The sequence below is a fragment of the Chiloscyllium plagiosum genome, unplaced genomic scaffold (genome assembly GCF_037043375.1).
Source record: "Chiloscyllium plagiosum isolate Xiang-an unplaced genomic scaffold, Cpla_swu_hap1 HiC_scaffold_8, whole genome shotgun sequence".
In the NCBI taxonomy this organism is placed as follows: Eukaryota; Metazoa; Chordata; class Chondrichthyes; order Orectolobiformes; family Hemiscylliidae; genus Chiloscyllium; species Chiloscyllium plagiosum.
In genome coordinates this window covers 87032468-87054379 of record NW_028270146.1, presented here as the reverse complement: position 1 = coordinate 87054379, position 21912 = coordinate 87032468, and the positions used below count along the sequence as shown (strand labels likewise).

General features: G+C 43.2%; 1 protein-coding gene across 6 annotated transcripts in view; it reads right to left on the bottom strand.

The window, feature by feature from the left end:
* slc8a3 (solute carrier family 8 member 3) overlaps positions 1-21912 on the bottom strand; it is a 504604-nt gene that overhangs the window by 144921 nt on the left and 337771 nt on the right. For 5 of the 6 annotated variants that reach the window (XM_043698123.2, XM_043698121.2, XM_087990079.1 and 2 more), the window contains 2 exons: positions 12246-12352; positions 3501-3518 (listed from right to left, as the gene is read on the bottom strand). In XM_043698123.2, the coding sequence (XP_043554058.1) occupies positions 3501-3518; positions 12246-12352 (125 nt within the window). Of the gene's footprint in view, positions 1-3500; positions 3519-9827; positions 9932-12245; positions 12353-21912 lie in introns of all 6 variants that reach the window. The other variant, XM_043698124.2, reaches the window with a different exon arrangement.

The following is a 21912-nucleotide window of genomic DNA, read 5'->3' as shown; positions in this document are numbered from 1 at the left end:
GGATAGGGTGCAATTTGAAGGTCTTTTCTCCAGGGTAGGGGAGGCCAAAACTAGTGGGCATAGGTTTAAGGTGAGACAGAAAAGATTTAAAAGGGACCAAAGAGGCAACTTTTTTCATGCAGCGGATGGTGTGTATATGAAACAAGCTATCGGACGAAGTGGTGGAGGCTGGTACAATTATGTTTAAAAGGCATCTGGATAGGTATATGAATAGGAAGCGTTTTGAGAGATATGGGCAAAGTGCTGACAAATGGGGCTACGTTAGGTTAGAATAACTGGTCGGCATGGACAAGTTGGAGTGAAGGGTCTGTTTCCATGCTGCACATCTCTATGACTCTATCAGCTTTTCAAGCAATTCATTTCAAATCATACAGAACTGAATAGAACTTTGATTCCTCATAGGTCTTCTGGCAATCACCTGTATCCTCTGGTTTCTAATCCTTCTCCATGTGGAAACAGTTTCCTTCAATCTAATACATTAAAATTCTAACAGCTTTATTAATTATCCCTGAAACAGCTTTGTTCTAATGAGAACAATCCCAGATACATTTTTCAAAAAGAAATTTCTTTAACCCCTGGCTCCATACTGGTAAGTCTCTGCACCTTCTCCAAAATGATATGTCTTCGAGAGTGTGGTGTTAGAATTGATATTTATTCTTTTATGGGATGTGGACGTCACTGGCCATGTCTGCATTTACTATCCCTCTAATTGTCCCTGAGAAGGCAGTAGTGCACCACCTTCATAAACCACTACAGTCCATCCCATAATAGTTTGGTACTACTCTGTGGCTTGCCTGACTATTGTAGAGGGTAGTTGAGACACACACACACACACACACACTAACAGAACTGGGACCCACAGATATGTGAGAGTACGAATCTATTCTATTGGCTGATGGGAAGGCTGCCTTTGCTTTCAGACGGCATTTCAATGTCGCTCACACAGAATAATTCAATAAAGGAAAAGGCTGCTAATTCAGCCTCTCTCTAAACATCTATCTCACGCAGGGATGTTATCATTCCACGTTATATTGCAGAGCACATAGCACAGACAGAAAAGGAGACCAAACATACTAGTATTTGAATCCATTCACTGCATTTTTCATTTTGTCATGAATTACACAATGAGCAAACCATTATTCACAACAAGCTTGTTCAAAACTGTGATCTTCGAGAGAAAGTTCATCATTAAATAGCAGAATAAAATATTGACAGAACAATCGGGGAAGAGGAAGGACAAGGGGACTAAAATATCTGGAAATGTAAGCCTTTTGGGGGAGATTATGTGGTGCAGTGATAACAAATATCTTCATACGACATTTCATTGTCTGCTACTTTAAGGCCACAATTAACCCATTTCAAGTGAAATGATCTGCTGTGAACAGTGCAATTTCAGCCCAGCATCTCCTCACGAATCATCTGAAGAGATAGACACTCAGAATATAGGATAGCCAGTAAATAAATTACAATCCTTAATTTTAAGTTTGACCATCATAAAGACATATTTTGGTTCACCACATATTACAATCACATGCATAACTGTGGAAATAATGCATTGAATCAAAAAATAAACATGTGCCAATCAGGTATCTGGAAGGAGAGGGTTTGATTGACAAAGTGACCAGTACTGGGAGTAGGTAATCCCAGGAGAAAATGATTCATATTGGATTTAATGGTTAATCCAGATTCTAACATTGAGAATATTTTAGGCCATAGGAGCAGGCCATTCAGCCCATTGAGTCTGCTCTGTCATTCAATGATACCATGGCAGATCTGAAAATCCTCAATCACATTTTCCTGCCTTTTCCCCATAACCCTTAAATCCCTTACTGATAAAACATCTGTCTGTCTATCTCAGCCTTGAATGTATGTAATGATCCAGCCTCTACAGCCCTCGGTAGTAAAGAATTTCACAGCTTCATTACCATTTGAGAGAAGAAATTTCTCTTCATCTCTTTCTTAAATGGGCAATCTCTTACTCTGAGATTATTCACTGTGGTCTTAGACTCCCCCACAGGGGAAACAACCTTTCTGCATTCACTCTGTCAAATCCCCTAAGAATCCTGTATGTTTCAATAATGGGATCTCTCATTCTTCTAAATTCCAATGGGTACAGGCCCAACCTACTCAACCTCTGATAAGACCATACTTGGGATCAGCTTTCTCTGGACTGTCTCCAATGAATATTTTCTTAGATAAGGGGTCCAAAACTGTTCACAGTATTCCAGCTATGATCTGATTACTGCTTTCCATACTTATAGCTAAACCCCCCTTCTTTTACATACCACTCACATTGAAATTAACGCAAATATTCCATTTGCCTTCCCTATTACCTGTTGAACTTGGATGCTAGCTTTGTGTGATTTGTGTTTGATTTTATACATTTCTGTGCTGTAGCTCTGCAGACCTTTTCCATTTAAATAATGTTCAGCTCCTCTATTCTTCTTGCCAAAGTGCATAACCTGACATTATATTCCACCTGCCAAGCTTTGGCCCAAATGTTTATGTCCCTCTGCAGTCTCTCTGAGTCACCCTGAACACTTGCGTTATCAACTTTTTTTGCAGATTGGTTTTTGACTGATTTTCTACGGTGTCCCCATTATTTTGTTCTCTGGCTTGTCAAAGCCAGAGCTATGGAGGTTGGTCACAGAATACTACTGACTGCTACTAATGACTCTACTGTGTAGGCCCACAATCAGCAACCTCAATAACAACAAAGGTCATTTTTAAAAATTTGGCCAAAAAGGCTGCAGTGGTGTTACTCAAATGCCACTGCACATTAAAAAAAAGAGACAGGGTGAATTGGGCATAATGTATTAATTAGAAGGTTAAATTATAAGAAACCATTTTAAATCTTTGGAGGGCTTTTCAATATCTGGGCAGGTTGAACACGAGTGTGGTGTTCATGAATGAACCACAATTGGCTGATGAACGATGGGTTGTAGACCCCTGAGCTATGTCTTTCCAGCATATCAGCTGAGGAAGGGGAAGATAAATAACAGTGCCTGGCTGAAGGAATGCACTGTCTTGCTCTGTCAGTTGAATTAGGAGGTGTACAAATATAGGAAGCAGCACACTACTCTCTTCTCTCAATGAATGAGATTCTGGTGGTGAAGGATATCACTGTGTCACAAATTGCTGCATTAATTCCTTCCTTCTAGTCGTGGGAGTGTAACTAAGGGCACATTTTTCAAACATGCATGTGATGGCAGAATGTCTTACAGGACAAATGCAATCAGAAAATTGGTATCAGTATTTCAATCTGTGCCAACTGCATGCCAAGTTCCGCTGATGCTGTGAGATCTGTGAAGACCCCTCTATGTTCCCAAATTGGCATGCATGACATTTCCTGGGTGAAAACCACATACCATTTTGAAGGTGTATAAACTCCAACTTTGTACAAGTGGAGTCATATTGCTGCCATAACTTGCATTTTCAAAGCAGACCTTCACGTTAAATAGAAATGTATTTGAAAAAAAGCCAAAGAAAGTTCTGCTTACCCTGTGCCAGTAAGAGCGCTGTGGAGAAAGAGAAGGAAAGAGAGAAAGGATCAAATTTCAGTTACAATTTCTTGCAGCCTTCCATTTTCACTTGGTACAGAACATGTGTACTGCAGCTACCAAATACTCTCAGCCCATTTCCATTCATTGGCTTGAAACAGTTGGCACTTTAATTCCATTGTTACTGCCATAATATTACATGTTATATATCAAAATGTATTTTATTTGCACATCTGAACTAGCACTTTAATGATATGGAACAGTCAGAAATATATGTGTTTTGAACATTATGCAATACAGTTATATCCTGATCAAGGCATAAAGTAAAAGGCATTTATTTTTACAGTTGATTTGAGCTATATTGCTCAGCTGGTTACTGAATGCTTCTGCAGTTACTGTGACATGGTATCTAAGATGTATTTCAAATGTCTGATCCAAATTTTTTTGGGAGGCATTGAGACAGCACCTTTTGTTAAAAAGGCTGAAGATGTTGCATAATCAGTCAAAGGCTGACACCAAAATAAAGAAAGAGATATTCAGACAAGTCACTAAAAGCTTGGCAAAAGAGGTAGGATCAAGGGAACTGAAAAGAAAAAAATGCTGGAGGTCACAGTGGGCCAGGCAGCATCCATGGAGAAAGAGCAAACTCACATTTCGAGTCTGGATGACTCTTCATCAGAGCTGAAGTGAAGTGTAGAGGGGGCAGCATTTATGCAATAGTGTGGGGGGACAGGGTAGAGTGCTGGGGGGGAGAAAAGATGTTGATAGTTCAGATTAAGTGATGGGAATTTGAGAACGGCAGAACAATGGGAAAAGGGGAGACAGGGCAACAGTGAATCTAACAAGCAAAACTAAACGAAAGGGAAGGAATGGCTTCACAGTTTGAAGGTGTTGAACACAACATTGAGCCCAGAAAGCTGTAAATTCTCCAGTCTGAAGATGTGATATTGTTCCTCCAGTTTGCACCGTGACTTACTGGAGTACTGCAGCATGCCAAGGACATGTAGGCCACTGTGTTAAAATGACCAATAAATGCAAACCCGATTGGGTTTTAGTATCCAGTGTGGGGTCGGGTAATATTGGATGCAGCAAATGAAATACACAAGGTTGGAGGAGGTACAGGTGAAATGCTGTTTAGGCCCTTGGATGGTGAGCAAGAGGAGGTGAAGGGGCAACTGTGCTCTGATCGAGGGAGTGTATGGGGTTGTTGAGCTTGTGTCAGGAGTAGAACCAAAAGCCCAGGCCAGGAGCAGCACCATGGTAATTAATTTATATCCTTACACTGCAAGGTCTGTAGCAGTTCAAGAAGGCAGCTCACCACCACCTTTTCCAGGGCAGTGAGTTAGGGGCAATATATGCTGACCTGACCAGCAATGTCCACATCCTGAAATTGGGTAAAACTTAAAAAAAATGCAAATTGTTAAACTGGATCAAATTGGGCTCAGAACTGTACTTGCCTTCATCAGGATATGTACATAAAGAAGTCGAGCGAAGCCATCTTCTGTATGAAGTTAAAAATCATACAGCACCAGGTTATAGTCCAACTGGTTTATTTGGAAGCACTAGCTTTCGTAACACTGCTCCTTCATCAGGTGGTGGTGAAGAAGCAGTGCTCCGAAAGCTAGTGCTTCCAAATAAACCTCCCAAATATAACCTGATTATATGACCACCCCAATCCAGCACTGGCTCCTCCACATCTTGTGTATTGGAACTTGACTTGGGAGATAAATGTCCATCAAATAAACCATTGTGGCTTGTAAATGTTTCAGCAGTATCACTTGAAATATTGAAATTCATGTCACCGAATGAAGGGTGCTGCACAATTTCCAAGATACTGTTCCATATCAAATAAAACATTCCTGGTTATCTTAAGAATGACTCGTTTGTAGCAACCGCTTGCTGTACGTAGGGATTAGATAATGAGTCAAACACGGGGAGTCAACAGTATCCATTCAGATTGACATGCACAGGCTGGATTTCAAACAATCCAAAGTAAAACAAACAGAACAGGAGTTTGACTACAATACACAGTGTGTAGTGGCTGGCCACTTAGTTTTGGGAGTGTGGTGCTGGAAAAGCACAGCAGGTCAGGCAGCATCCGAGGAGCAGGAAAATCGACGTTTCAGGCAAAAGCCCTTCATCAGGAATGTCTAATCTCCAGCATCTGCAGTCCTCACTTTCGCCTGGCCACTTAGTTTTGCACAGCTTCTCCAGAAGATATCTCATCTTGCAAAAAAATTGTAACGCCTTGGTCACATGTTAAAGAGAAGACCAAAGTAAAATCATTTCAAAATCTTTTTTTCAATCTGTGATAAAAATTTGGTTACAACAAATACAAAAAGCCGCATTAAGTTGGAGAAACTCAGTAGGTCTGGTAGCTCCTGTGGAGAGAGTAACAGTGGCCACATTTTGAGTCCAGTATGGGTCTTCTTCAGATCTGCTGTGCATTTTTCTGTTGCTGGTCTGCCACATCTTGTGGTCACGTGACCCAAGGCCATGAGGTGAAAATGGTCAGGCCCAAGCTTTTTGTGCAAATCCTTATTGAGTCAGCTACTCAGAGGTGATGTCTGCCTTCCCTCATATTCTTCTCAGCGTGAGGAGATAGCTGCCCTGTGCAGAAGGGCAACTGAAAGAAAGATCTCAACAGGTCAAGGGTCAGGAAAGGGCAGGGAATCAAATCTTTGCTGTGGCAATACCTCAACATCTTAGACAACTAATAGACAGCTACCAACAATATGCATAAAGTGTACACACCAGAAATCATTTTAGATCACAGAATGGAAAAAGTGTGCAGCTTCATGGAAATCTCGTTTTCTTTGGAAAGGACACCTGTTTAGGATTTCCTTGCTCACAAACTATTTTTGGCTTGAGGTGACTCACACCCGGTAGTGTATCTTGCCTTAACTTGAGGAATAAGTAAAAGCAAGCCAAAGTTCTGGACCAACACTGCCCACACTCAGAACTCCAGATCACATTCAAAATGATAAATACAAACAAGAGACATTGGATGGACCTCTTTAGAAATGATTTGAGTCCTGCTTTTTGGCTAATGTGAAGCAATTAGATGTCAACCACCTCCCCTCCCCTACCCCACAACATAGTATCACTTCTTTCCAAAACAAAGCAGGTCGCAATGTCCAATTTCTGACTGTAGTCACCGCTTTTTAAATCTTCGCAGTATGCATAAAGAGCTTTGCAAATCAGAGGTTAGTGACTCCTCCACCTTTTTTCAATGCAACCTTTAATATTGCCAAAGCAACAAAAGGATGCAGAGTTCCCAAGAAGGCCAAAGTACTCGAGGAGGGGAAACACTGTGCAAGTTAGATGTTTACATGATTGCTTTGAAGTGAATCCAGTTTGTGTAGATCACGTGAATGGTACCATTGCTTTGTCAAACCTGCAGGGCCTCCACATTTGGTAGTTTCTGCCATGTTAAGTCTCAGTGTTGCTGGCATGCTTTATTTAACCAAACCAAAACACAACACATTCCGGTCATTCAACAGGCAAGACAGCGACAGAACGGAAAAGCAAACAGGTGCAGAAGTGTACTTAACTGGTAACAGCACTATCACAAGCACAAATGAAGTGTTTTTAAAGAGACAGCAACCCCTTTGTACTTATTATTCAACCCTCTAGAAACTGAAAGCTAACTTCCGGCTGAATCCCAGCACGGAATGTTGACACTTTTCATTTACCAATGAAAATAATCAACAATCTGAAAGCTGCAAATTAAAAGAGCTTGTTTAATACGTTCCTCCTCTAAAAAGATAAACAGCATTTCATTAATCAAAAAGGGAGTTGAACATTGTTGAGTATTTCATTAAGTAACTGTAAACTGTGTTTGGAAGTTATGAATGATTTTAATAGGTAAATCTGTCACAGAAGCAATCAGAATAAAACGTGTTCTTTTGAAACTGAATTTTGGAGGTTTTGATTTCTACTTTCAAATGTTCAAGACAACACGTGCACAATGTTCTCCCAACGACACTGCTGAGGCAGAGCTCCCATTCATGGTTACAGAACATGCTAAATAGGATGTGAAACCTGATTGATTACTTTATACCAGGCATAAGCTTTACTCATGGGGCAACTTTGTCATTGGTTCCTAGTGGGGAAGTAACTGAAAGCATGGGGAGAGATAAAAGCCATTCATTGTGATAGGTCAGAAATGGCCCTTGCCAAGATTTTAAGCTACGCTCCTCTGAGATACACCTTTCCCTATTTGTAGTCTCTCATCCTATACTGTGAATCCTCACTCCATACTGTGACCCCACCTGAAACAATTGTGACTACTCACTTGCCCTATACTGTGACACCCCATGCTATAATGTGACCCTAATCTCGATGCTGTTACCCCTCACTTTATTGTGTGACACCTTTCACTTTGCTGAGAACTCATTCCAGGTTTCAGTGGCTCCAGGATGTTTGTACTCTACAGATGATACAGATCAGTGATATTCACAGCTTTGAGCTCCTCTGCTTTTGCAGTCTTTGCCTGAACATATGCTGTGAATCTTGGGTTAGTACCTTTGGTTCTCAAAGTTCATGGTAGAGAGCCTCACAACATCACAACAAATTATAAATATCAAAGAAGAGTCTAAGTCCTGCCATTGTTGACTTTTGCTATGAAATGCCTCAATGTATGCGCTGAGCAAGCCAAGAGCAGGTCCTGTTGTAATCCACTTGAGCTTCTCTTAGAGTCACACAGATGCACATCATGGAAACAGATCATTCAGTCTGATTAATCCATGCTGACCAGATATCCTAAATTAATCTAGTCTCATTTGCCAGCATTTGGCCCATATCTCTCCAAACCCTTCCTATTCATATACCCAACCAGTTGCCTTTAAATGTCATAATTGTACCAGCCTCCACCACCTCCTCTGGCAGCTCATTCATTATGCGCACTATCCTCTGTAGCCCTTAGGTCTCTTTTAAATCTTTCCCCTCTTACCTTAAACCCCTCTAGTTCTGGACTCCATCATAGGAAATAGACCTTTGCTATTCACCCTATCCAAGCCCCTCATGATTTTATAAACTTCTGTAAGGTCACCTTTCAGCCTCTGTTTACCCAAGAACTGCACACTGCAGAAGAAGACAGCTCACCAAGTGTCTGATTCTTCACAGCTTGACCTTCAATCACAAGAGAGGTTAAAGATTCTCCCACTAAACAGCTTATAACACACACCCCACCTCCCCCCGCATTCTAACTACTGTTCCGTTTCTCTGAAAACAATTACTTCTGGCTCAAAGACTCAGATGGTACAGAACACTTTTCTTAACCTAAAAATTGTAATGTGGTCATGGCAAAGTACAGTAATAACCTTGCTGGCTCTACCTTTATGAAAGAATTATTCAGCTATTCCCTCCTGCCTGCTCTTTGCCCATAGTCCTGTAGATGTTACTGTCCAAACGTTTCTACAAGTTCCTTTCAGAAGTTGCTATTCCATTGGCCTTTCAGGCAGTGCCTTTCAGATCACAACCAATCGCTGTGCACAAATACATCTCTCTTCATCTTCCCTCTTTTGCTAATCACCTTAAATCTGTACCCTCCCACCAGAGAAAACAATTCACCTTCTCCCTGGTCGATTAAAATTCTGAACCACTCTACTGTGAACCTGACCACCGTATCCTCTTTGCTCTGGGTGCAGCAATGCTGTCTACTCCATTTTCCCCAGGAGAGAGAAGGGGAAAGAAACATGAGGGGAAAATGGAACATAAAATAGGATTATGACACTGGATGCAGTAACTTAGACCATTCTCTGTTTATTCAATTGTCTGTGGCAAGGTCATCACTCATCACTATCGGAACCAAGCATGTGTTTTAATGCAGTAAACTTAGGAAAACACCATGCACGTGGCTTCTGCAAGATCGATGTGTAACTCTGGCGACAACAAATGCTTAAACGACATCTTTAGCTGCTCGAATGGAGGGGTTGCTGTCTCCTCAGTAATGGCTATGAATGGCCGATTGGCTGGGACGCATCTCAGAAGGATGCTAAAGTTGATTTTCTTTGTTGCAAAAAAAAGACGATGAATAAAAGAGCAACAGAATTAAGCTGATCACAGGAAAATGGAGACATGTGCATTGCCTCGGAACTTTTGGAGCCCAGCTTACAGAAATAAAGAGGCCACCTCACACCCTCACGGGGATGAGGCAATATGTACAAATAATCATCTAGGCCGAGGCAATAGTACACATTGTCTAGGAGAGAAACAAAAAAAGCACTAGGCGTAGATGACCGAAACAGGGTGAGAGCGGGAATACAGGAGGAAAAATAATAGATTTTGTCAAAAAAAAAGACGTTACATCTCAGGATCTCACACCTGATATTCCTCGTTTCATCCATTTCGGTTCACCAAGCACAATGAAGAAATGTTCTTGCTTTTCGTATTCCTCAGCATCATTTATTTTAACGCTTATGGCTTTCCTGTAAGGATATAAGAAAGAAAATGTACAATGGGTTGCTACAAAACCACTGCAGTCACACATGCGATTTTTTTTGTAAACTTGCTTGACGGTTAGTGGGAGGCAGCCTGCAGCACACCCAGATTGGTGTCACATGCCACCATTTTCTTGGCTTATTAGTAGAACAGGTTAGAGCCAAATTCAGGCCTCCTTTCTTCCACCCACCCCATCCCCGCACCATCTCCCACACTGCTCCCCGCAACCCCTCTTCCCCTCACCAAACTCAGCTCCTCCTTATAGCAAAGACTGGTCAAGGAATGACAGGAGTTTCCAGTCATATACCTGCCAAACCCTTCAAATGCCCAACTCTGAGTAGCTGTGTCCTGAAGCCAACTTAATTAAGTCAATGATTAACTCAGGGCAGAGTTTCCAGTTTTTAATTTAATTTAGTTGCCTTCGCCGCTGCATTCTTGCCTAATGAAATCCTGTTGCAGTCAGCCAGGAGAGATGGAGGAGGTATTTCGAGCATGTAACATGTGGTTATTTCTACAGAGCTCAGAACTAACTCAAGAGACTTTCCTAAAGGCAATGGTCTCGAGATCAGTGAGCTGCCTTCAATGCTAGCTCACTTGCTCTAAGCTAGCTTGTTCTCGCCAGTCTTAGAGTCACAGAGTCATACAGCGTGGAAACAGACCCTTCTCTCCATCAAATTGCAACCCGGATTTAAACCTCAGAGGTTCACGGCCAGCTCTTGCGTGACTCAGAACTAGCCGGACCACTGCCTGGAAGATACATCAACCAGATTGATGTGGAATTGGAGTCACAAAATGATTGGGTAATTTATATTTCAATAAATTAATGCATCAGAAATGTTGAACAATTTTTTATCAAAAACATTTAATTCCAATTCTTAAGTTTGCAATGGCGAGATTTGAATTCACATCGCATGGATCATGTCAGCCAGGTATTTGGCTGATAGTTTCAGCACCATAAGCACTCTGCTATCAAGTCCTTCCTGCTGCCACTTCTAGTTTCTCTTGCTAAAAGTGAAGGGATTCATGTTCTGTGTGTTTAATTTGCCAATGGTTTATGTTGGTCTCTGAGGCCATCAGGTCCCTCCAGCTTGGGTCATGAACTGATTGGAAACACTGCAGAACAGATTGGTGCCCTCTCAGGACCATCAGAGCTCTAGTGCGGATGCTCAGGATGCAACTGTGACCTGTTCCTGCCTCCAACATTCGGGATTATGGGTACTGCAAATTACGGGGCATTCCTCAAGCTGTCAGTCATATACTACAGCACCAGATTCCCCTAATGTCCCATGCTGTTTCTGTTCAATCCTCCCCTTCAACTGCAATTTGACCCGCAACTTGAAACCACACAGAAACAGTGAGATACTTTTACGTTTGCTGGGTCTGTGCAGAATGAAAAGTAATTTTATGCTGAAATCCCTTTGTTTTTGATCTGGGATTCCTTTCTTACTGGTTAATATTCAGCTGTACAGCATTGAAAATGTCTACACTCTTCACTTCCATGACATTGCACACTTGGCACAGGCTACTGAATGTGGACAAGTGTTGTCTTAATTTCACGCTGTACCTTCTACGGTGAGGCTTTTACTGTGCAATGTTCCCAGTGAAGGTTGTCTTGGCCTTTATGGTCACACACCAATTTGAATGTGATGTCCCTGCCAGCAGCAGTGAACAAAACCAACTCTAAAAAGGAGCAGCTGCCAAGGTTATTTCTTTCTGGCGACTGACATCCAAGCAATACCACAAGCACGGTGTTGGGGCTGGTCAGGCCTTGCCCTCTCGCCAGGCTGGGATGCCATGATTCATGATGTTTGAAGGTGTGAACACACAATGGCTCTCCCCCATTAGCCAGGCAGCAACACTCTGCTTGAAGCAGCTCAGAGGTATGTTCAGTTAAACCAAGGGGCTGAGGCGGACTGCATTCAGCCTGCATGGACCGAGGTCAGACCAGCACACTGAGTGACACTTTCTCTCACGTGCCTTCCTTTCTGCTGGGGCTCAAGAGGCAGGTGGGCTGTCGGCAACAGGACAAAAAGGCGCAGCGTCATTGCGAAGGGCTCAGAGTTGGCAGGTTAATTGGAGCAGTGGTGGTGGGTCAGGTTAGAAGCTCCCTAATGGGCCAAGATCGAAATGGGCAGCATGTGACAGATCTGACTGCGAGAGTGCAGCAGTGTTAAAATATCTCTTGGGAATCAAGCAATCAAACAAGACAAAGAGAGAGAGGGAGGGGGAGATCAGAGAGAGGGAAAGAAGGAAGGAGAGAGGAGGGTCTTCAGCAGTGGCTCATTCTGGCGAGTACTCCACCTTTCTGTGAACTCATATCCACCATGCGTGGGTCCGTCAGCTCAATGAAGAAACTCTTGTTTTTTTCATATTCCTCATCATCAATTATTTTGATCTGAGCTCTTTTGCTGCAAATGAAAAACAATAATGTCACAAGGGAAGGGAAAGGAAAAGGGCGGGGTTGGAAAAGAACGGGTAGGGGAAGGATGGGACCATGGGTGCAGTGATAGGTGAGTATCACCAATAAGGGTAATTCATTAGTACCCCAGAGCAAGAGATTACATTGTCAGTGATGAACTTTACTATACCTGTGGACAAACAACATACAAAACTTGGAAAACAACACTCTAGTGGTCAGATGCATTCTGTGCATTAGTAGCCAACACAGTAAATGTTTGTGTAAAATTCCTCTGTCTGACATTCTAACACAGGCCAGCCGACAACATGGAGGTGCACTGCTGTGTTAAAGTGCTGGCAAAGGAATTCACACCAATGATGCTTCGATTTATTTCTCACAAATTCTCCCACAACATGAGGCCTCCTCAGGATTAAGTCAAGGTGTCATTGCTATACAACACTTGTTAGGTAACACAATGGTTATTGGTTGCCTCCCACTTTAGCACATCACTGCTGCCGTAATAGAACAGAAAACCTTGCTACGTTCATTCAGAATTTCAGCACTACTTTAGAATAAAAAAGTATTGATAATCAAAAAAGCTCAACGAAAAAGACTTCCCTAAATTTTCCACAGAGTATAGATGTTACGGTAGAACATAATATTAGAACATTTATGCAAATGACAATGATCTTCCCTTTGCCTACATTTACATCTATGTTTTAAGTCTCTCTTTAATAGGCAATACTATCTACATTTGGATAACAGATGCTAAACTGTCAGTAACCAGGTTGGAATTTGACTGAAAAACCTAACAAAGTCAGAAAGCACTAGACCTTAAGTGAATTGGCAGTATTAATATTCAATACAGTATACTCTGTCACTAGTTGAAGGCTGAATCCTATCTTGGAAAAATACCAATAAACACATGGTACTATCTTATCATATCTGTGGAACTGCTTACTGAAATTAGACCTTTTATCATTCTCTGTAGTGCTTCACATAATTTATGTAAAGTGTGATGTATTTCTTCAAAGCAGAGGATCTTCAGGAGAATTCTGGAAGGGAGTTGGCAAGCTTCAAGGTCTCTCCCACTCTGGGCTTCAGTATTTCTGATGGCCACATATTGCTGCTGATGGCAACTGAATGTGTGGGTGCAGGCTGTGACTGAGGACAGAGCCAGGATCATTTGTAATGTTCCCATATTGGAACATCCAACTCACAGTCTGGTGTCCAGCATTGACACATGATGAGTCTCCCAGTGCAATATTTCCATATAGGTCACAGGGTTTGGGTAAAGTACGAAGGTAAAAGCATACACTTCAAGCCACTCAATGTAAGTGGTTGAATTCTCAACCTCGGATTAATAGCGTACCAAACAGAACAACAGACTAACCAATTCCAACTCCTTTAATACTATAAGCAATAGAATACCAGTCAATGCATTTAAAACCACACATAATTAAAAGAATTAAAGCAAACAAATAAACAAATAATACATTTTAATTATTGATTTATCATTTGCATCTAAAAAATACAGAAAATCAAAACACAATGTCCTTCTTTCACAGTGAAAACCACAGGCTGAATTTTCCTATTATTTCTGGAATTTCAATGGACGGTTTCCTGGTCAATGGTAAGAATGTTGATAGTGGTGGATTCAGTGATGGTGAGACTATTGAATGTCAAGGGGTGGTGGTTAACTTGTCTTTTATTAGTGACTGTCATAGCCTGGCATTTGTGTGGCATGAATGTTACTTGCCATTTGCCAGCCCAAGCCTGGATATTGTTCAGACCTTGTTTGCATTTGAACATGGAATGCTTCAGTATCTGAGGAGCAGCGAATGGTGCTGAATATTCTGCAATCATCAGTCAGCATCTTCACTTCTGACCTTTGGGAAGGCCTCTGATGAAGCAGCTGAAGATGGTCGGGCCTAGGACACTACCCTGAGGAACTCCTGCACAGATATTCTAGAGCTGAGAAGACTGACCTCCAACAACCATGACCATCTTCCTACATGCAAGGTGTGACTCCAACTAGCAGAAAATTTGCCCCAATACCCATTGATTCCAGTTTTGCTAAGGCTCCTTGATGACACACTTGGTTAAATGCAGCCATGATGTCAAGGGCTGTCACTCTCACCTCACCTCAGGAATTCAGTTCTCTGGTCCATGTTTGAAACAAGGCTGTAATAAGGTCTAGAGCTGAATGGCCTGGTGGAACCCAAACTGGGTATCACTGAGCAGGTTACTGCTGAGCAGATGCTGCTTGATAGCACTGTTGATGACACTTTCCATCATTTTATTGGTGATCATGAGTAGACTGCTGGGCTGGTAATTGGACAGGTTAGACTTGTCCTGCTTTTTGTGTACAGAACATACCCAGGCTATTTTCCACATTGTTGGGTAGATGCCGATGTTGCAACTCTACTGGAATAGCTTGACTAGGACAGCAACAAGTTCTGGAGCACAAGTCTTCATTACTAATGCCGTAATATTATCAGGGCCCAAAGCCATTGCAGTATCCAGAGCCTCCTACCATTTGTTGATATTACGTGGAGTGAATCAAATTAGCTGAAGATTGGTATCTGTGATGCTGGCAACCAGTGGAGGGCTCAAGATTGATCATCCACTTGGCACTTGGACAGATGCATCTGTGGCCGACGAATTGGTAAGGATGAAGTCAAGTTTGTTTTTCTCCCTTGTTGGTTTTGTCACCACCTGCCGCAGACCCCAGTCTAGCAGCTATGTGCTTTAGGATGCGATCAGTAGTGCTGTTGCCGAGCCACTCTTGGTGATGGACATTGAAATCGCCCACCCAGAGTACATTGGTGTGCTTGGGACCCTCAGTGCTTCCTCTAATTGCTGTTCAATGTGGAGAAATGCCAATTTGTTAGCTGAGGGAGGGCGGTATGTGCCAATCAGAAGGAGGTTTCCTTGGCCATGTTTAAACTGAAGCCATGAGACTTCATGAAGTCTTGAGTCAATATTGAGGACTCCCAGGCAACCCCCTCCCAACTGTATACCACTGAGCATCCACCTCTGCTGCGTCTGTCCTGCTGGTGGGACAGGACATATCCAGGGATGGTGATGGTGGTGACTGGGACATAGTCTGTAAGGTATGATTCCGTGAGTATGACTATATCAGGCTGTTGCCTGACTAGACTGTGAGACAGCTCTCCCAATGTTGGCACTACCCCTCAGATGTTCATCAGGAGGACTTTGTAGGATTGACAGGGCTGTTTCTGCTCGGAGAAAGTGAGGACTACAGATTCCTGAAGAAGGGCTTATGCTCGAAAAGTCGATTCTCCTGCACCTCGGATGCTGCCTGGCCTGCTGTGTTTTTCCAGCACCACATTTTTCAACCCCAGGGCTGTTTCTGCTGTTGTCTTTTCCGGTACCTTGGTCGATGCCAGGTGGCCTATCCGGTTTCATTTCTTTGTTGAGATTTTGTAGCAACTGATACAACTGAGTGCTTGCTAGACCATTTCAGAGGGCAGTTGACAGTCAATGAAATTGATGTGGGCCTGGAGTCACATGCAAGCCTGACCACACTTTCCTTTCCTGAAGGACATTAGTGAGGCAGATAGGGTTTCCTGAACATTGACAATGGTTTCAAATTCTCCACTTCAGCGTATGGAGGTGCTGCATGATGGGATGGGTTCCCACAGTCTGGACCCAGGCAGTAGCCCATGCGATGTGATGACATTTCACACAACACAGGAAGCACCACATTCAATAATCCTCTTGGTTTCAGGGACATTTGGCTCCCTTAAGTACTTAACTTTCCAAGTAATTACGACGTAGCTCAAAATTTCATTTAACAACAGGAATTAACTTGGCTGAAATCTAGCATGGGAACACAAAGAATTATGAAAACCGAACAGGTTCCACTGTGCAGCGAAATTACGTCAACAATTTATCTGGTGCCAAACACATACTATTTTCAGTGTAAGTCAAAAGTATTTGTAAACTAACCCTCAGATGACGGCGAGGAAGGGGATAATGATTATCTGATACTGTGACTGGCTATCTCTTGGCTATTGGCCAAAAGGGTACAGGCAATTGACTGACACAGAGAAAACAACCTGCCTCTGGAAATGTGATACAAGAGTAAATGCTCAGGGCAGAGGGTAGACCTATTTGGGTAATTCTCATCAAGCAGACTTTGTAGGTTGTAGTTCTCATCAGGAGCTTCTCAGAGAGCAGTCTTCATCCAGCAGTCCTCACCAAGTAGATGGAAGATGGACCGGAACAAGTGGAGGAGGATCAAGCAAGGAGTTCCCTGCCACCATGGCCAGAGAACAGGATGTTACACCCACCACTTTAACAAGACAGAAATATTTTATGCCAAAAATGTGATGTCAGTGAACCAGCTGTCATGGCTGTATACTTTCATTTTCTATTTCATTAATATATCATATCTAAACTGCTGCTTCTTAACAAACAATAAACTATCAAAATATATCATTTACAAATCATAGACTGTCTGTATGAGGTAACTGTGATTGCAAACTACCTAAAATCAACAATAGATGCTGGGAATGATACACAAAAGTTGGGGTTTAATTGGTTTGAGAAACTGGGAGAAGTAGCAGTCTTTGATTGAAGTGACTGTGTCACTGCAATAATCAAAAATGTGACTGATGGACAGTTTAGTGGAAAGGTCAGGATGATCAGCAGTGAGGGTCGTTATGGAAATTGTAGAAATATACAATGGCAATTAGGGCAGGAGTTCAGAAGTTTGTGAAAATATCAATTGAGTTAGAAACAGCCGGGAATCAGTCAGCCGATTGTGTCCATTTTTGTGCTTTGTATTGGATAAGGAAAATGAAAAGTTGGTACAGGTATTAGATTAACTGTGATCATGACCACCTCCCCCCCCACCCCAAAATCAACAACTCCTCAAAGGGAAGTAGCACCATTTTCTCTCTGCTACGTCATGCTCACTCTGTCTCGTCCTCACTGCTCTCTGTGCTTCCTACTCACCCACTTGGGACATCTCACCTCGTCTGCTACTCTTGAGACATTGCTACAGTGCTTTCATCCACTTTTGTCTTATTCAATCCTTTCACTTGCCTTATTACAGTTGAAAATGTCTTGTAACAGGGCAGAGAAGGCCAAGATGGGCAGCAGTGTGGCCAGCATTCGGCTCCTCGCACACCTCTCTGTGGGAAGATCCTCAAGATGGCTGATAAGGATCAAGGTGGGAACACCTCTGTGTCAAGGTAACTCAGGAAGCATCATTCCCCTGTGCAGCTCTTCCATTGCCCCCCAGCATTAACTTATTCTTAAGGTGCTCAACCTTCTACATTACATGACCTCCAGTCTCTTATGTAGTCACTATCCTGGGGGGGCACGGTGGCTCAGTGGTTAGCACTGTTGCCTCACAGCACCAGGGACTTGGGTGATTCCAGCCTCAGGTGACTGTCTGTGTGGAGTTTGCACATTCTCCCCGTGTCTGCGTGGGTTTCCTCTGGGTGCTCCAGTTTCCTCCCACAGTCCAAATATGTGCAGGTTAGGAGAATTGGCCATGTGTAAATTGTCAATTAGGTACATTAGTCAGAGGGTAAAGGGGTTTGGATGGGTTACTCTTCGGAGGGTCGACGTGGACCTGTTGGGCCGAAGGGCCTGTTTCCACACAGTCGGGAATCCAAAAAGGCCAGCTCCTCAGCCCTCTCCCCCACCTCTGAGGAAGAATCCACATATCCTCCAGAAGGTACACCTCCGAGGGTTTCTCCTGCACCCTCCACCAGCTCAGAGACTCTCACCTCAGTGGGTCACCTTCCCTGATTAAACACAGATGAAGTCTGCATGGCACATCACTGGCTCACCTCTGCACTGGTCAAGGAAGAAACGTCCCAGGATGCTGGCACTCAGGGTACTGCAGGTGACAAGGCAAGGGATCAGGCCCAGATGGAATATGCTCCTCAGGGATCAGCCATTTGCACAGATGCACAGAAAGATACAGAGCAGTGGGCAGGTTTGTGACAGGCACTCAGTAAAAACTGGCCTGAAAGATGGAGAAACCCCCCAGCCCCAAAACTATTTGTATTGTACTGGCCCTGACATGCATGTATGCATCTTGGTGACTTCAGGTACAGGCTAGCAGCCACCATGGGAAGCTGGGTCCAGCAGAGTGCTCACCAGCTGACAGAAATACAGGAAGACCCACACCTTTTCTCTCTCGCCATTATTTCTCAACGTCAAGAGCGAAAGCCTCCATCTCACTTCCGGGTGCGCCTTCTTCACAAGGAGACGGGGTGGTACCCAGACAGAAGGGCAATCAAAACAAGGCCCTCAAGCATCCTCTCAGGATACTCCAGAGATGCCAAATGCTTCCATCTCCAGCCTGCCTGTGAACGCCAACCCTGTGGAAGCTGCAGCCAAAATGGACGAGCATTCTTCTGGGCCCTCTCTCCATACATGCCCAAATCTTCCAGGTCTTTGCGATCCACTAAAGAGAAGGATCCCCAATTACAAAGCCTGAGACTTAACCTGGAGTGGGTGGGAGAACAAGGAAACACCACCCAAAACACTGAGGGCTCACAGGTAACGTATCATGGGAAACACACATTCACATCCGTAAATATTTGTACACTTTCCCTCGTTACGTGCATGATTGACTGTCATTTTAGCTATAGGAGTGGGTTAGTTGGACAAAATGCAAACACTAAGCAGTCTCCCAAGGAAGTCATATTGGTGAGGTATTACTGAGAGCATCCTAGATAGCAGCAATTGTTCAGGTTCATTCAACCCTTACTGTATGAGCACAGCCAAGATTTAGCCCTTCAATGAGTAGATCACTAAGGGAAAATGGTGATGTGTCTTACCTACACTCATCTTCCACACACTCAAGCATTTTGTGTGTGAAACTCTGTGACCATTCATGAGTGCAGATATCTCTGGAGTCCATTCTATCTATGCGCTTAACAAGGGAACACGCCCTTATTCAAGGATGCATGATAGTCAATGCTCAAATACAATCCAAACTTGGCCTCATAGCACAGACATGTGTACCACAACACCCACAGACAAAATTAAAGACATTTACTCCACCTACAGTGACTGTGTTAGCAGCCAGTTTCCTTCCTTATTGAGCAGTTCAGGTTTGTTTCAAGATGGCACATTATCTAAATTGCACTCCTGAGTTACAAGTTTTGCCTGATACTCATGATTCCCACCCAGCCACTGCCCACCATCCATGTTGCCTTTGGTGCTGCTGTCCCTGTCAACCCCATCACCTTTGAGGCCTCCCCACATAACCGTCTATCCCTTTTATTCAATGGTCAACATCCCGAACTCACCTCTCCCTCAACCTTTGGCTTACCACATTGCTGCCCCATGATAGCAATCCCCACCTCCCCGCCTCTGAAGATAAGGGGGAGGGAGGTGGTAGCTGGGAAAGGGAAAATTCCACTACAATTTTCAGCATCTGGTGCAAGGTCGCAAATAATACAACAGGAACCAACATGGGCTATGCTATAAGGATGAAGTCTAACATTATTAAATGCAATGTCAGATAACAGTTCTCTATGGATGTATAAAACAAGTTGGTTTAAAGGTTGGGGCTAGGTGGCATCAGGGTTTCAGCAAGGACATTATGACATGATGACATGGCATTAACCATGGTCGTTCCTGCCTGCTGGTTCTGACCCTTTACAGACAGGGCATCCTGTACGGGCAGCGACTGACAGCTTGAGACAACAGGGTCATGTTTCTGGCAGGCTGTCACCACAGGGGAGCCCTATCTTTACAAAGTCATCAAGGGTGCAGTGTGTTAGTATTAATGATCCAGCCAGCAGGTAATTCATGGCCATGGATTTATATCTTCAATTTGAGTTAGAGGTCTTTTCTTTTACCCCCTCCCCCACTCTCTTGATGTTATGCAGTGCAGTTAACAACGTCAGGTGAGACGCAAAATAAGCCTCTCTCCTTTGCGTCTTCAAAGACATACTTTTTAACAAGAAGAGCATCTCTACTAAAACGGCAATGACAGTTCCACCCAGGCCTCATACTGCCAGTTGTTGCTTTTACAGCTTTAACCCTTCTCCCTATTGTCTGTCGGTGGGAATTCAAACTGATTTGAGTTTCAGCTCAAATATGTCAAATCAAACCGATTTGACATATTTGTTTTAAAGCCTAGGTATCCGCCAGCAGTCTGAGTCAGGAGTTAGAATCCCTACAATGTGGAAGCAGACCATTGATCCCACATCAGCCCTTCAAAGGCATCCCATCCATACCCAGCCTCTTCCCTATCCCTGTGTCCCTGCATTTCCTATGGCTAATTCACCTAGCCCACACATCCCTGGAAGCTACGCGCAATTTAGCACAGTCAATCCACCTGACTGCACAACTTTGGACTGTGGGAGGAAACCCATGCAGACACAGGGAGAACATGCAAACTCCACCCACACAGTTGCCCAAGGCTGGAATTGAATCCCAGTCCCTGGCACGGTGAGGCAGCAGTGCTAACCACTGAGCCACCGTGCCAACCACTGAGCCACCGTGTCACAGGTTGACAGCATGCAGCTCATTGAGGACTCATGAGTAATTCCTGACCTTGATCAATTGAATCCATTTTCACATATTATCTTTCTTGTTGGAAAATAGCTGTCCCAATGCGGCTTAATTTGAAAAGAATGTCAGATATCAAAAGATCTCCCTAGCGATTAATATTTTAATACATAATAGGAGTTATGGAATGTTTAATCACAAATATATGAAATTCTGTCAATGCCATGCATGGATCAAATTGTTCTGCCAAGCAAAATGACCTCACGTGCCATCGGACTAACAATATATATATTGCCTGCAAACTGATCGGGTGGGGTGGGCCACTGACAGATATTGATGCTAATTAAATAGTTTATTTCAGTCTTTTCAGGGTGGTAGGAATATTATACTTGTTGGAAAGTATCACTCAACTAACAATTTTTTCTAAAACTCATTAAAACATTGTTAAGCAGCAATGCCATCTTTCACTTGGTCTAAATTCATGTCTGGTTATGAGCACCAGCTAAATGGTGCTGCGCAGAAATTCATAAATGTTTCTCTGTCTCAACCTTCATTATTGTGGCCATTTGAATAATGGAATTGTGTCTGTTGAGATAATGCACATTTGGTGAAGTTTTTAAGGTTGCTGAACCCTGGCATAAGCTAGCTAACAGCCAGATGCTGGAAACACAACCCTGCATTCATCCATTCTTCTACCCAGTTTGGAGAAAAAAAAAACTGTTCCAGGGAAAGAAAGCAATAGAGTGTAACATTTAGCTCGAAGTGAATGGGGTGGTGGTGGTGGTTGTTGTGCCCGGGGATTGCTGTAGGAGAAGCCCTGTAGTTGTGTCTTAACAATCATATTGTACACCAAATAAATTGCTGATTGGGTCCAACGTATTGGAGGAGTGGTACAGAACAGAACACATGACCAATGTGTGCTACCCTAGAAAGCATTGAACAAAAAGTCAAAGACATGAAGGAACCTGTTAGAACTGGGTGAGTGAACATCACCTACAGGAATAGCAGGACTTGCCTTGGGTCCCTGGCAGAGAAAACCTCCAGGGAGTTTCCTCT